At 39.9% G+C, this 14610-nt stretch overlaps 2 protein-coding genes across 2 annotated transcripts in view; one reads left to right on the plus strand and one right to left on the minus strand.

Moving 5' to 3' along the window:
- Positions 1 to 1492, minus strand: part of LOC140234188 (laminin subunit alpha-5-like) — a 128540-nt gene extending 127048 nt beyond the window's left edge. The window contains exon 1 of the mRNA XM_072314256.1: positions 1062 to 1492. Coding sequence (XP_072170357.1) covers positions 1062 to 1460 — 399 coding nt within the window. The 5' untranslated portion in view covers positions 1461 to 1492. The remainder of the gene's footprint in view (positions 1 to 1061) is intronic.
- Positions 1493 to 6992: 5500 nt separating this feature from the next.
- LOC140233745 (uncharacterized) overlaps positions 6993 to 14610 on the plus strand; it is a 38282-nt gene continuing 30664 nt past the window's right edge. Inside the window, exon 1 of the mRNA XM_072313846.1 lies at positions 6993 to 7337. Within this exon, the coding sequence (XP_072169947.1) occupies positions 7158 to 7337 (180 nt within the window). The 5' untranslated portion in view covers positions 6993 to 7157. The remainder of the gene's footprint in view (positions 7338 to 14610) is intronic.

The raw sequence follows: 14610 nt of genomic DNA on the forward strand, positions 1-14610 counted from the left end.
AGGGTTCGTTAATCCGAAAATGAAACAAGGCTTGTTATGGCAATGGTTCATTTTTCCAAAACACACAAATTTCCTAAACCTAGAGTTTTGTTATGGTAATATCCAAAAATTGAAAAAAAAAAATGAAAAGTTTCTTAAGCCAAACATTTATGGCATTATTCTGAAATTCCTCATACCCAGCATACCGTACCACTCATAATTATTTTGTTTGCAAGGGAATGAAATGTTTGTCTCACATCATTTAATTCATCATTCCATGCCCATGCTGTCGTCATTATCATCATCACCATGCATCATCATCATCATCATCATATCAATATCATCACCTCCACATCATCAACTATCGACATTCACAACAGGTTAATACCAACAGACCTCTTCTTACTTCGAAATCTGCTCCATCAATACAGCAAGGCCAAAAAATGGCTACAAGTACATGTCCATGTACAGTTCCATGTACCCCTTCCCCCCCCCCCCCCCCCACACGGGTGTGAGGGCCTTGTTTTGTACAAGCAGCCTTTTTTTTTTTCTTTTATTTTTGGTACAAGAATGCCTGTTCTTTGGCTTTGAAGCTATTGAAAGTAATTAATTTACAGTGTTGTCATGATCGCCGTTTTTTGTCTTACTTCATCAACAAAGTTACCAGACAGAAAGTCTGTCCGGAGGAGTCTTTTATTTTCATTTTATTTTTTTGGACGTTATCGCTCTCCTCCGTAGCCAGACGCAGTCTCCACGGTACATTTCCCCGACGACCAGATACAGACCGATCTTTCGGTCAACAAAGTTACTATCTTCAGCATTTTATAAACCATAATTTTCCTCGAATCATGGTTGAAAAGTATGTGAAAATAAATTGAGACTAACTTTAGGTAAACTTCAAAGGTTGAAATTGAATGCTATAAAAGTAATAAACAGTATTTCACACTCTGTTAACAGCTTCCACGCCCTACTTGGGGTCCTATTCTTTTGACTTTTAGACCCTCGTTTTAAATCTGTGTAACTTTGTTAGACTCCAGTGGGGCTAATTTTGCCTCGCTTCTTGTATTCTATCTCAGCCTCACCTGGCCCAAATTGATGGTGACATTGACTTCGTTGAAGTTCATCCCGCGCGACAGTGGAGGACTCTGCCACCATTTTTCCGTTCCGTCGATGGCGTACTCGATAGGGTGTGCCTTCGCCGGATCGTTGGGGTCACAGTTGTCACAGTACTGGCCCTGAATGATGACAGCTTCTCCAGGTCGGTAGATGTCGGCCGTGTTACCAGTCAGTTTGCAGTAGAGTTCGCCTTGTTCTCCGGGGGTTGAAAAGCCCTCGCCGCAGGTAGCCGTCGATTCGATTTTGCGGCCACGGGCAATGTTAAAATATGGAGGATTCAATACAAATGTCTCGTTTTCATGGCCTGTCGCGGAAACGCAGCATAAAGCCGCGAAAAGGAGCGTCAAAGACAGCTCCAGCGCCATTTTCGCGTCCTCCTCCTCACGTCAGTCGTAACTTTTATGATGCCAATGCCAGCAGCCTAGCAGCCGCGCACAAGCAAGCCTAGCCAAGCAAGCGGATCGTATCGAGACTTACGGGGGCGGCTCGGCTAGCTGTCTAGGGCCGGTGTGTGCATAGTGTTCAGTCACTTCGGTAAACTTTCGAGTGAAATACAAGGAAACAACAACAACAAAGCAAAACAAAGTCGGCTTCGCGATTGGCTGTAGTCGCTCGCCGGGGAGACTAGTGAAGGGCAATGTGTGCCCAAAATCCATCTACTCATACACACACACACACACACACTACACACACACAGATTGTGACACACACAACGGTCACTGCAGAGATTTGTTTAGTACACCTCCTCAACACACACCCACACGCCCATAGCAGTGCCCTTGGCAAAACCAGGGCAGTGATACCTCACCTCTCTGGCAAAATACACTTAGTACATGAAAAACTATCAATGATAGAGTACAAAACACACAATACACCATGGGCTTCATGCTACCAAGGAGCAATAGCTCCATGCTAGTACGATGTACTCCGTATACCAAAAGGATTCCTTCACGGACTGTTATCTATGAATATTATATAATCAAATGCATGACATAATCATACCTGCATTACATCAATGATTGTGCTGTAGATTATCTTTTTCTATGTCTGGCTTCATAATATACTGACTGCTAATAGGTCCTATAATCTAATACAAGTATGGGAGGAATGCAAATGAAAAAAGAAACTAAAGCTAAAATTCAAACGGAGGTGACAAATATTACACTATAAAATGTAGATTTATCTAAGCTGAACAGGAGGCATATATGGTCATACTTTGCAACATTATTTTTTTTTATTCTATTTGTAAGAAAGAAGACTTTATGTTTGTAAGAAAAATGCAGTGAATTATATTGCTGGATAATGATGATAATAACAATGATAATGATAATAATAATAATAGTAATAATAATAATAATAATAATGATGATAATAATAATGATAATAATAATAATGATAATAATAATAATAATAATGATAATAATAATAGTGGCCACTTATAATGCGCTGAAGTCCCTCAAGAATGAGGTTCATGGCGCTCTTACATAACCAGCATGAACAGTACATGATCCAATATTCAAATACAATAACTTATCAGAGCAAATGAAATACAATAATCAGCAATATATATATATATATATAAAAAGGTGAATGAATTCAGAATTGAAATGAGAGAAGTCTTTTAAAAGAAAAAAAAAACAAGAAAACAAGCCGAGAAATATTGGAAGTTCTCAGCTGGAAATTTTGTTGCAAAAAACGTGAGACTTACCTTGCTTGTAAAGAATGATATGGAGGTGTGCAATCATGATTTGTGCTATACATAGCCAGAGAAATCTCTAGTATTGTGCATTGAAATCATGGTTCATATAATCGAAGGGACATAATCAGAATATCAGAACATAGACATAGACGCATGTATACTTTTCACAATGCAAAGTGCATGTTTGAATATTAAGAAAAAATCCTCAATATAATCATAATAATTATTATTATTATAGTGAATTTCTGCGTCGATGGGATTGAAAGTTTTCCGACCTATCAAGTCTAACGCATTAGGAGTGAGACTCCACGCCTCATGAATTTTTCTCAGCCTCATATACGCCTCACACTCACGCCTAAAAAACAAGCAATAACAAGCAAACAAAGAAAGCACAAAAACACATGGATTTCTGAACATAAAAAAGTCACGTTTTGAGCCAATGATAGGTCAAAAACATTATACTTTTAGTATGCACGAGATAGCTCTATACTTACACGTAAATAAAATGGGTTATGAAAGATAAAGCTCCTTAACGTGGGGTGGGGAAACCCCTCCCCCTCCCTCAACAAAAACAGAACCCAAATGTTTAAAAGTGTTACTGAATTTCAAAATTTCACACGTTTCACGCAGCTGTGGTGTTGGATATTTAAAGAATTTTACTAAACTATGGGGTGACGTCACCACCTTTCAAGAATTATTTGAGTCTGAAGACGAGAATAATAATTTTATATCGTTTTAAATACCAGGCAATATGACATAATTCAACAAAGCTTTTATCATAGTAGGTTATTTCAGGACAACTCGCTGATGTGAATGATACAATATCAGAATTCTTCGTGATTTATGTGAAAGCATAAGTTATTAATCTTCCTACTTTGCTTATTTTTTTTTTTACTTTGATAACTTCTGAAGTAAAAACAAACAAAAAAAAATGTTCAACTTATCTTATATCCGATATCAATACAGTGTCGACTATACGTTTTGCTTGATTTCACACAGAAGGTGGCCCTTCTCCGGGCCTCCCCGATTTTACTCTTTCTTGGAGTGGAAGCATGAATATAATTCGCACATCAATATGAAAGAGGATCTTTTTGTTGAAGTTGTGCTGTATACAACTACTGAGGGCGCCCTAACTAATTTGTGTGGGCAATGCGTTGCTTCCTTCAAATTCAGAATCTGGAATCGGGGAAGCTGGGCGTGATATGGTCCGAAAGAATCGTACATTATTTCCTCGTCCGACAAAGGGTTTGGGTGTGATAACAACTGGTTTTCAAGGCATAAAAATCCTGCAAAAAGCCAGCAAAAGGGAGTTCAGAAATCTCGGCAATTTTGGAGGAGCATGCCGAGGAGGAGGAGGAAGAGAGGAGGAGGAAGGGGAGGAGATGGGGGATGAGGAGGACTCAGGAGGAAGAGGAGGAAGAAGAAGAGGAGGAAGAGGAGGAGGAGGAGGGGGAGGAGATGGGGGATGAGGAGGACTCAGGAGGAAGAGGAGGAAGAAGAAGAGGAGGAAGAGGAGGAGGAGGAGGGGGAGGAGATGGGGGATGAGGAGGACTCAGGAGGAGGAGGAGGAAGAAGAAGAGGAGGAAGAGGAGGAGGAGGAGGAGGAGGGTGAAGAGTTGGAGAAGGAGGAGGTCGGAGGAAGAGGGGAGGAGGATCGAGAAAGGAGGAGAGGGAGAAATTTAATGTTACAGGAGAATGATGAGATAAAGCGTGAAGAGGAGGAGGTGCGGAGAAGGAGAATGAAAAAGGAGGAAGTAAAGGCCTGAGAAGAAGAGGAGAGGAGTAGAATGATTGGGAGGAAATGAAGAGAAGAGGAGGATAAGGAGAATAATAAGGATGAGAAAGTGCGGAGGAGGAGGGTTGGGAAGAGGAAAGCAGGAGTCTCCGGGGATTAGGAGGAGGACTAGAATACATTTAGGAGAGAACAACAATCTTGCAGAAAATGTATTTATAGGAAGGTCTAAAATACTATATACAGCGGCACTTAAAACGAGCAGCACGGTTTCTTGTTACAACGAAGTAAAAATTCTATAGTCCCCAAATTAATGATCACCTTTATATTGAGTCTGGTATTATAAGTTTTACTGTTCAAACGACTTAACGAAATGTCGATTTTGAAATAACGAAATAAAACTTTCCGTCCCGGCCCAGGACTGGACGGGAGTCATCTCATGGATTGATCCATAGTGGTCACTGCGTAGGCCTGAGATACGTTTAACTTTTATGAGCTAGCTGTATAAGGGATACTGCTAGTAGTTGAATAATTTTAACACAGTGATGTTCGTCCATGAACGCTTTCATGTCTGTTTGATGACATTCCTCTTTTTGTTTTCTTGCTTATATTGCGTCAATCAGCAGGGACAAAACGATAATTACCCAATAATAGACAGATGTCAATAGGGAAAAGAACAAAATTGAAATGGAACAGCAGCTACATGATCTTCTTATATGCTCAGCTGATTGTTAGACTTCGTAATACCAGTCAGAGTTAGAATTCACTATTGATAAATTTTTAATTTAATGAAAAGATTACTCTGTAGTGGGAAAAAAGAAACTTTTCTCTTTGTATTAGTCATTAAGTGCTGCATGAAGTGCAAAAATCCAATAACATATGAAATCAGAAACGTACATGTAGCCTCCCCCCCCCCCATTACCAACATACCAGAGAGTACTGTAAGGTCAAATATCAAATTAATGTATGCAATGCGGCAAAACATTAGAGCATACAATACACAAGAGTCACGTTTCGTGCCAAATACATTTTTTTTTTTCCAGTGATATACTGGTACAAGATCATTGTTTGTCTGTTAAAATTGTTTCAATTCCTCGCGTCTTGGCGTGTGTCAAACGAAGCATGAGCGTGTCTGTTGTAATGTATAAAGAAAAACAAAGCAATCAAACACCCTGGGAAAAAGTTGGACCACTGTTCAAACACAGAGATTTGTTACGTTTTCCTGCAGGAAGTGACTTCACTCCCACTGGTTTCATGGACTACAGCACGCAAAGATGATGATGATGATGATGATGATGATGATGATGATGATGATTATCATTATTATTATCATTATTTTATGATTATAACTATTGTGTCATGGCAGCGTTCCATTCAGAGTTTCACTTTATCATACTTTTAAAACAGATGGGTCTCATGCTCATCTTATCGCAAAACTGTTGTATTCAGGGGTGGATCCAGGAATTCCGTAAAGGGGAGGCGCCTCGAAAGGTGGACGCACCCCCCCCCTGTTTTTTTAAAGAGGGGGCGCGCGCCCGTTGCGCCCCCCCCCCCCCCCCCCGGATTTGCCTCTGGTATCAAACTTCTAATCAAAGATGTTGTATCGATCAATGATACGAATACATAATGTCTTATCGGGTGCTGTTCGTTATTCCGAAGGTTCATTATTCCGACGGTTCGTTAATCCGAAACACACAAATTCCCTGATAGGTTCGTTAATCCAAACATTATTTTATGGCGTTATTCCAAAGGTTCGTTATTCCGAAAGTTCGCTAATCCGAAAATGAAATAGGAATCGCTATTCCGAAGGCTCGTTTATCCGAAAATGAAATAGGGCTCGTTATTCCGAAGGTTCGTTCTTCCGAAAATGAAATAGGGTTCACAATTCCGAAGGTTCGTTCATCCGAAGGGTGCGGAACGAACCTTCGGAATAACGAGCTTTGTTTTATTTTCGGATTAACAAACCTTCGGAATAACGAACCTTATTTCATTTTCGGATTAATGAACCTTCGGAATAACAAACCTTATCACACTTTCGGATTAACGAACCTTCGGAATAACGAACTGTAACCGTATTATCACGAGTGTTTCAATGAGGGAGACTATTTTTTAGACTACAAGTATCCGGTAGCTAGCTGAGCTGAGGAACACAACAGAGGTGGCTCGAAAATAGTCTATCCAAAGGATGCGGATGTTATTGGTGGGTTTATATAGACGTTCTCCTATCATGCAACGAACTTAATAATGTCTTCATATCAATATAATGCATTGTTTCAACTGTATAAATGTCAGTTCACTTATTATAGGAATGAAAATAACATCTTTATACATATGCAGTGAATCAACCTGAGAATACTATTGCAAGAATTACATAAAACGACTGACGTAATTCTAAGTTGTGCGTCATTTCATACGTATACGTGTGCAGCAGATCGGCCATTCATGTTTTGCTGAAATAGACGATCTGGTAACAACATGTTCCGACAATAGCTAGCTGGCTGGACAGCTCGACAGCTACATACTCAACTGGCAGATATTGTTTAGTGAAACAGCTGGTGTCCTTGAAAAGTCTTAAAAACTCCTAAATGACAACAACATTCTGCATTTCCAGGTGACGTCTGACCAATAGACATGGATGTCCAGAACATGGTACCACCACACATCACCATTCCGGTTTTAGCTGTGATTGTTCTCGTCTGTCTTGTGTTCATGTTTGGTTTTCGTATGACGAGTCCTCAACCACCAAGCTTTGATTTCGACGATGATCCCAGCGACAAGAAATCCAGGCGCAGCAGAAAACGCGTGAACACGGTATGGATTCAACTTTGATGTCACTGGGGCAGAGACGTAGAGTCCTAATTAATTAGAATGTCTCCTTGTTTAGTGTAATAAATCGTACGAGAGTCTAACGTTAGTCCAGTACAGTAGCTACACACGTGTGTTTTTAGGCCCTGCGATTTAAGGTAGGTCACAGACGCAGTGCCTAGTCTAACGTTAACATGGTTAGTTATTGTCTGACAGTGATTAATGTATAGGCTACATTCTACGCTAGCAATTAGCATGGCTAGAAAAGGAATTTTATTTCTTAATCAAATAAACTAAAAGTTTACAATGTATTATGACTCGATGACTAACTGTGCCAAGCAGCACAGTGACCTAGCTAGGCCGAGGGGGTAATCTACATGGCCTGGAAACTAACGTTAGATAGTGAGTTTGGAGGCCATAATGCAGCTGTCATTTGTATGACGCACCTCTTGACCCCCGGGAAATGTGCGTCATGGTCGCGTCAAGTACCACCAATTTGATGACGCGTGGTGCCGTCACGGGAGCAAAATGTCCGTCACAATACTGACCCATTATGTGCGTCATAGTCGGTCATTTAACCAGAGTGTGTCAAAAGGTTCGTTAATGGGACCGTCATGTAATTTTGCGAGGCTTCTTGCATGGGGCATGGTATCCCTCCGTAACAGAATAAAACAAACTCGCGATCGCGAGTCACCGGCTCCTGGAAACGCGAAAATGACACAATTTTCAATCAGTTTTATTATAACATACTGATACTCACTTCATTCTCGTATGTCTTCTTTTTCTATCTGATGTCAGACTAAAGGTCTTTTCAGAAAGTTTGAGTACAAATTTGCTCCAAAACCACACTACCAAACACGATTTGTGATTAAAATCATCACATACAGCCCGCGGCATCGCGAAGCTCGCTATCCTTCAATCGCATTCACTGTAGTGTAGCATCGACCGTCGACCGTGGAACCTGCAGCAAAACCACGTGCGTGATGTCGACCATGTGGTACATGTACAGTACACGCGTACTTACGTATACAGAAGGCGAGGCATGGCAGAGGCCAGGCCCCAAAACACATACAAACGATTATGGAACTAACATTACTGAGAGTCTATTAAAACCTGCATTAACTTAAAATAGTAAATTCTATTTAAACACTAGCCATATAAACCATGTACCTAACTTGGGTTTAATAAGGTTCGTGTTTAAATAGACAGGGGCTTCAATCAAGCTGTTTTCGAATCGGGGAAGGGGAGGCGGGAGGTTACGGAAAAAATTACTGTGGCCAGGCCGTAGTTTCGCGAAACTAGATAGTTTGCCATAGCAACGTGTATATCAAAACACGCGTTTCTATGGGATGTCCATGAACTAGGGAACGGTTTAGAGAAATTCGAAGTCATTCGAGGTTGAAGTGGTTTTTTCCTACGCATTTTTTTTTTTGTTGTTGTTGTTGTTCATATCTAAAAAATTCGATTTCTTAATTTTTTTCAACTGGTATTTGGGAGTCTTGTAATATATTTAAAATGTTGATAGAAATTTCTGAATATATTCAGAAAGTACGCCTAGGCGCCTACTGTTTGGATAAACGGTAAACATGCAGTCTACGTTCGATACGAAGAAATCATTATGTCTTTCACGAGGAAAAACATACAAAACAAACAAAAAACACCTACGAACGAATGTTGATAGCCAAAACTTTGATAAGTAATAAGCAGTTATCATGAGCGTGAACTGAAATTAATTGTCATGATTTTGTTGTCTAACCAGGTGATGACTGCATCTCCGATGAACCTACTCGTAGTGAATTTCTCTGGGCATACGAGACCTTTTAAGTATTTCTGGCTCAGTTGCATTTTTAATTGACTGATCAATCGATCTTTTTTTTATTGTTCAGGGAACATAAGATATTCGATCAAGTACATTATATTCGACTGTTTGATGTTTCCTACTATGCGCCAAAAGAAAGGCTATAGAATCACGATATCTTTGCAATGATTCCTTTAATTCAATTAATGAGCTGGTTCTTCGATCGATATTTCCATGATATTTACACGCTGTTTATTCCAGTGCGCGCATTCTTCCGTCTGGCACGCACCTGGGTGTGGCACATGCTTTTGTGGAAATTTCCACAAGGGGAGAGGGGTGGGGTGTCAAGTTTCTTCGAGCCGAAGAGACTGCATGTAAAACAATCTCTTCGCTCTAATTTATTGTCATTCGTGCTTTCCCCTTATTCTTTGCTGATATTGAACATTTAGATTTAACTTTACGAAGGTTGGTAGCACGTGGTTCTATTTTGTTGTGAGGTGTATGTAATTTCTTTTTTTTTATCATTCTTGGAAAGGAAAAGAAGAGTAAGGGGGAAAGAAGAATAAGAGGGAAAGTAAAATGGAACGAACGGCACGTACGCTCAGCATTCACAGTAAGCCGCCTTTTTACACCAGCATAGCTATCATCATCACCATCAGACATCACTAAGACCATTTTAGCCTTTTCCTATCAACATTAAAAAAAATAAATAACAAATACAAAGTATCAACACCTCCCAACAACACAAATATTTAGAAAAGACAACACACGGCACACTACAGCGGCTGGTATCAAACTTCGTCGCTTCGATTCGAAAAAGTATTGCAGCAAAGCGGAGAAATCGCCGTTACGAAAATAGCAGTGCGAGACACTTGAAAGAATTACGTCAAATACTTCAAAGTATAAAGGGAACGGATAAAGTGATATAAAATGGAAGAAATCGTACCAAACGATGTGTGAGAAACGACAGTGGAGAACGCTAAGTTTAGTAGTAGGCTTAGGCCCTAGCAACAGTTTACAGCACCGAAAGCTACGCGAAAATAAGGTGAAAATAAATACACATTGGAAACTCGGTATTGCGACAAGATCCTTAGGATCAAGTCAATAAACGATACAAAACAAAGGAAATCAATTCATTTTGACCGGAAAATAGTTTGTTATAAGTATTCTGTTGTATGAGATCTCCTTTGATAGGCCGAGAAATACATCGAGCTTCCACGATACTCGGGAAAGACAGTTCGAACGCTTTTCACCTGCACATACTGCAGTGCACATCAATACACGAACAGAAACTCACCTCTTCCTTGCAGAAAAATGATGCAATAACGTTACAAAAAACACACACAACACTCTAAAAATCATTTCATACTTGGGAGGCAAGGGACAATTAAGCGGATGAAGAAGAAGAGAAAAAGAAGCAGACATTGCACAACGGAACGCTTCTACCCCGATTCGAATCGAAACAGGGTACTGGAGTGTAGTGGCAGCTGGCTACAGTGTGCAGCTAAGCTACTACTGTATACTAACGCTCCCCAGCCGCCCACAACATGGGGATACAGTACCACGGCGATCGAAGTAAACATCCAGGGTCCGTAGGCGACAGGGATTCACGCGGGCGAAGTTCCGTTCGGTGTACACAGTTCGCAGGCAGCGAATTCCGTGAGCGCACACAGAGCTCTGCAGCATTCCAGTCTGGCACGTACTGCGAATAACATGTGCGTCAAGAGTCAGTCATTTTCACGAAGAGGTGCGTCACCATTTTGACTGGTTAATGCGTCAATGTCTCATAGAGGTGGGTCACTTTTTGTGACGGAGGGTACGTCATGGTACCTAAAAGGTATGACGCACATTGGTACTTTGACGCACCTATCCCGGGGGTCAAGAGGTGCGTCATACAAATGACAGCTGCATAAAATCACAACTGACACAAGTTTGACCTCAGCGGGCAAAATGACTCTAACTAAGTCTAACGTCGATTACCATTCACAAGTCGCCACTACCTAAAGTCGCCAGACATTCACATCGCATAATAAATGCGCGCCGCGATCGTAGATTACTATAGCTGGGGCGACGGATTTTCATCACGCTCAAAAAAGACATTCCTAATTCACATTTTTCCTCCATAAAAACACAAATAATTGTAATGTTATTGTTAGAGTCTAATCCAAATGTATTTTACCATAGAATCTACATGTATGTAACGTGAAAAAAAAAATGTTTTTAATGTGAGAATGTTTTTGATTTCGAATGGATTTCAGGTGGCAAATTAACAAAGTTTTTCAAACGCGATGATGCACAATGCATCCTACATTGAAGTGTGTGTATAACATGCGCTAATACATGTACATTTAAATACATGGCATGCTATGGGCGGCGAACTAATTCAGAGCCTATCGTTTGTTCGCCAACCCGGGAGTGCATAGGAAATACATTCAAGTGGCGACTATACGGTCATTGATGTTAGAATCTGATTGATATTTTGGGTAACAAGAGTTATACAGCTGTCTTCTGACATTTTTCACTTACTGTTATTGGCCCTGTTGCTAGAAACTTGACATGAGATTAAATGCAACTTCACAGTAAACACAAGTGTCGGCAGCAACTTTGTATTTGATCAAAGTCAAATGCAAAGCTGCATTTGATATTTGTGTATGATAGCAAATGCAATTCCTCTCTGTAGCGGACTTGTGTTTAAACGCAAAGTTGTGTACGATTTAGGGGACTTGCATCTGGTTTTTTGAAGTTTTCACAACTGGACCCAAAAGCACATGCCAGCTTTCCATCAGAGTAGCTGGCTATTTTCAGCAGATGATGTGCGTATGCTAGGCGTACGGGCATTCATTTCGGGGAGTAGCGAGTAGCGAATTGGTAACTACAGGGTAACAGTGCGATTTCTGTTGGCATCTGGCAGTATTTATTGCAATAATTTCATTATTTGATGTCCAAACTTTTTTTTTTCCTAGTGGCATCATTGAAAAGCAGAAACATGTCAGAATACATTTCTGTAACCTGAACTATCAAATAAGGTCAACACACTGCATAGCCCCTCAACCCCTGGATTGCCAAGTCTAGACAAGGTCTCCTCCGTATGTACTGTGTAGATCCAGGGAGGTGGTACATATGTAGATCTAGAAATCTTTCATTGCTAGACCTTTCATTACACAGCACATACTATTAGTAGACAGATAAATCTGCCTCTTGTTCAGTCACCACTTCAAAACTATTATCATGGTGATGTCATACCCTCACAATTTTGGATGTATTTTTAGTTATGAAATTTGGGGGAGAATGTTATTTTTAGCTAAAAAAACAAGTGAAAGTATGTTTCCTTACCAAGATATATCAGAGTTAACATAAATTCTTCTTATTTATTTTGGATGGTTTTATATGGCAGAAATATGAGATTTTTGTCAACTGTATACAAAATGAAAAAGAAATTGTGAGCATGACATCATCAACTCGCTGATTTGAAAATTCATAAACTGCTCGAGAAATATTTTAAAAATGAAATTGCAAAATGTCATTTTTTCCTTATTTCTTATCTGATTTTTTTTTTCTTTCAGTTTTTTCAACTTCTGTCTGGAATATTTTTCACTTTCTTTTGAGTATATTTTTTGGGTGGATTTCCTCTTTAATTAATGGGTATTAAAGAGGTAGCAACTGCCAATCGTTGACCAAAGATATTATTTTGATAATTGATACAAAATTTGTGTGCGAACCTATGAGAGAGCTGTGAAGAAATGACATTATCGTCACCTCCATCTAGTGTTCAGTCAGTGAAAATATATGAAACTTTAAAATACCACCTTACTTTCTTAGTCTGTGTTGTGATCATGATAAAACATCTGCCATTCTGGGTGCATTTGATATAATTTGCTCAATATTTTAAGAAAGAAGAAGTCATTTTGACCATGATGTGGAAAATTTTGCACTTTGCCTGGCCACTGGCAGTCAGTTGTCAGGGCAGGTAGCGAGACAGACATTCCTTCTGAATTTAGAAGGCTTTCATTGAAGCAGCTCCATAATCGAGGCATTGCACTAGGTGCCGATCAAAAATTGAAACCAGTGCATGGTAGATGATACACACAATTGTGAAATGAATTGAAATGTACATGTAGCAGGGAACATTTTTTTTTTTTTAATTGTATTAAGAGAGATATGATGAGAAACCCTGAATATATTCACACCCTCAAGAGACCTTCAATACCAATGGAAGCAGGCAAGACCCACTTTAATTATGATCAAAATTAACTTATCCAGCTTCAATTTCAGTTGTATTCAACATTTCAATGCATGCATTGTTCATCTTTAAATGAGTTAGTGTTCTGCAGTTCATGAATAACATGTAGTGTATACTTCTCCCCACTTGATTTGGTCCCAATGCACATATTGTACACATTGTAATCTGTTGCTGTTTAGACATGCTGGTATTGAGATCTGGAGATGCCTGTAGCTTATGATACAGGGCTTTCACCTCGCGGCTGTGGAATAGCCAATATACCAAGTATACATTACAATTTTAGTAGACTTGGAAATCTGCTTTTGTGTGTGTGTGTTTGTGTGGTGTGTGTGTATGTGTGTGTGTTTAATACAATACCTGAGAAACATTTTGGATAATAGCTCTGTATTGAGAGGTGAATTACATACTATGTATGAATGTGCCCAGATAATGTGATCTACAAAAATGAGTTTCATCCCACTTAATCCTGTGTTGTCTTTCCTTAATAGCGCTGTCTATAGTCTCAACCATGGAGCTACCAAAAAGATGGAGTAACAATGGGTGGGGTCCTTTTGAAGTGATGCTCGAAGCCGACTCGTAAAAAGTAATCCTCGCTAAGCCCCCGTGAGCGAGAGCGATGACAGATGAGACAGTGCGTACGCACAATGACGTCATCCGCAGCGCGTTCGCAAACTGGTTCTTACCATGGAGCTACCTAGCTCCATGGTTCCACCATGGAACGTCAATGCGTGGGACTACACAAACTGCAACTGCCCCGTCGACTTCGAGCATATTCGATTTAACATGATTCTGAATTAATTATAGCTACAAATAGTGAATCTGCAGTGTAACAAATTGTTTAACATGTCATACCGTCGTTTAGTATGTAAATCACGATATGATACGACCGGCATGTAAACAAACACTGCACTCTCGACACGATCAATAATGGCCGTCACGCTGTCCCGAACAAACACAAAGACAAATAACAGCTGGATTCACAACGGTATAGATAAAGTGTACGCAATTGTACGCAGTCAACACTTACGTAAGATTGTAGTTTCAAATGTCAGCTTTATGGACAGATATTGAAATAAGTGGAGAAATGTGAGGGATTTTTATTAAGAATTTTATTCTTAGGGTATGTACTCGCCACAGTCACAAAGCATGACGACAATACACTGTACAGTACCTTCGCTGTTCATGGGCCAATTCAGTTCGTTCAAAGTGCACTGCACTCGGTATCTCCTCTGTTTTGCCTG

Source organism: Diadema setosum, chromosome 10 (assembly GCF_964275005.1).
Source record: "Diadema setosum chromosome 10, eeDiaSeto1, whole genome shotgun sequence".
Classification (NCBI taxonomy): Eukaryota; Metazoa; Echinodermata; class Echinoidea; order Diadematoida; family Diadematidae; genus Diadema; species Diadema setosum.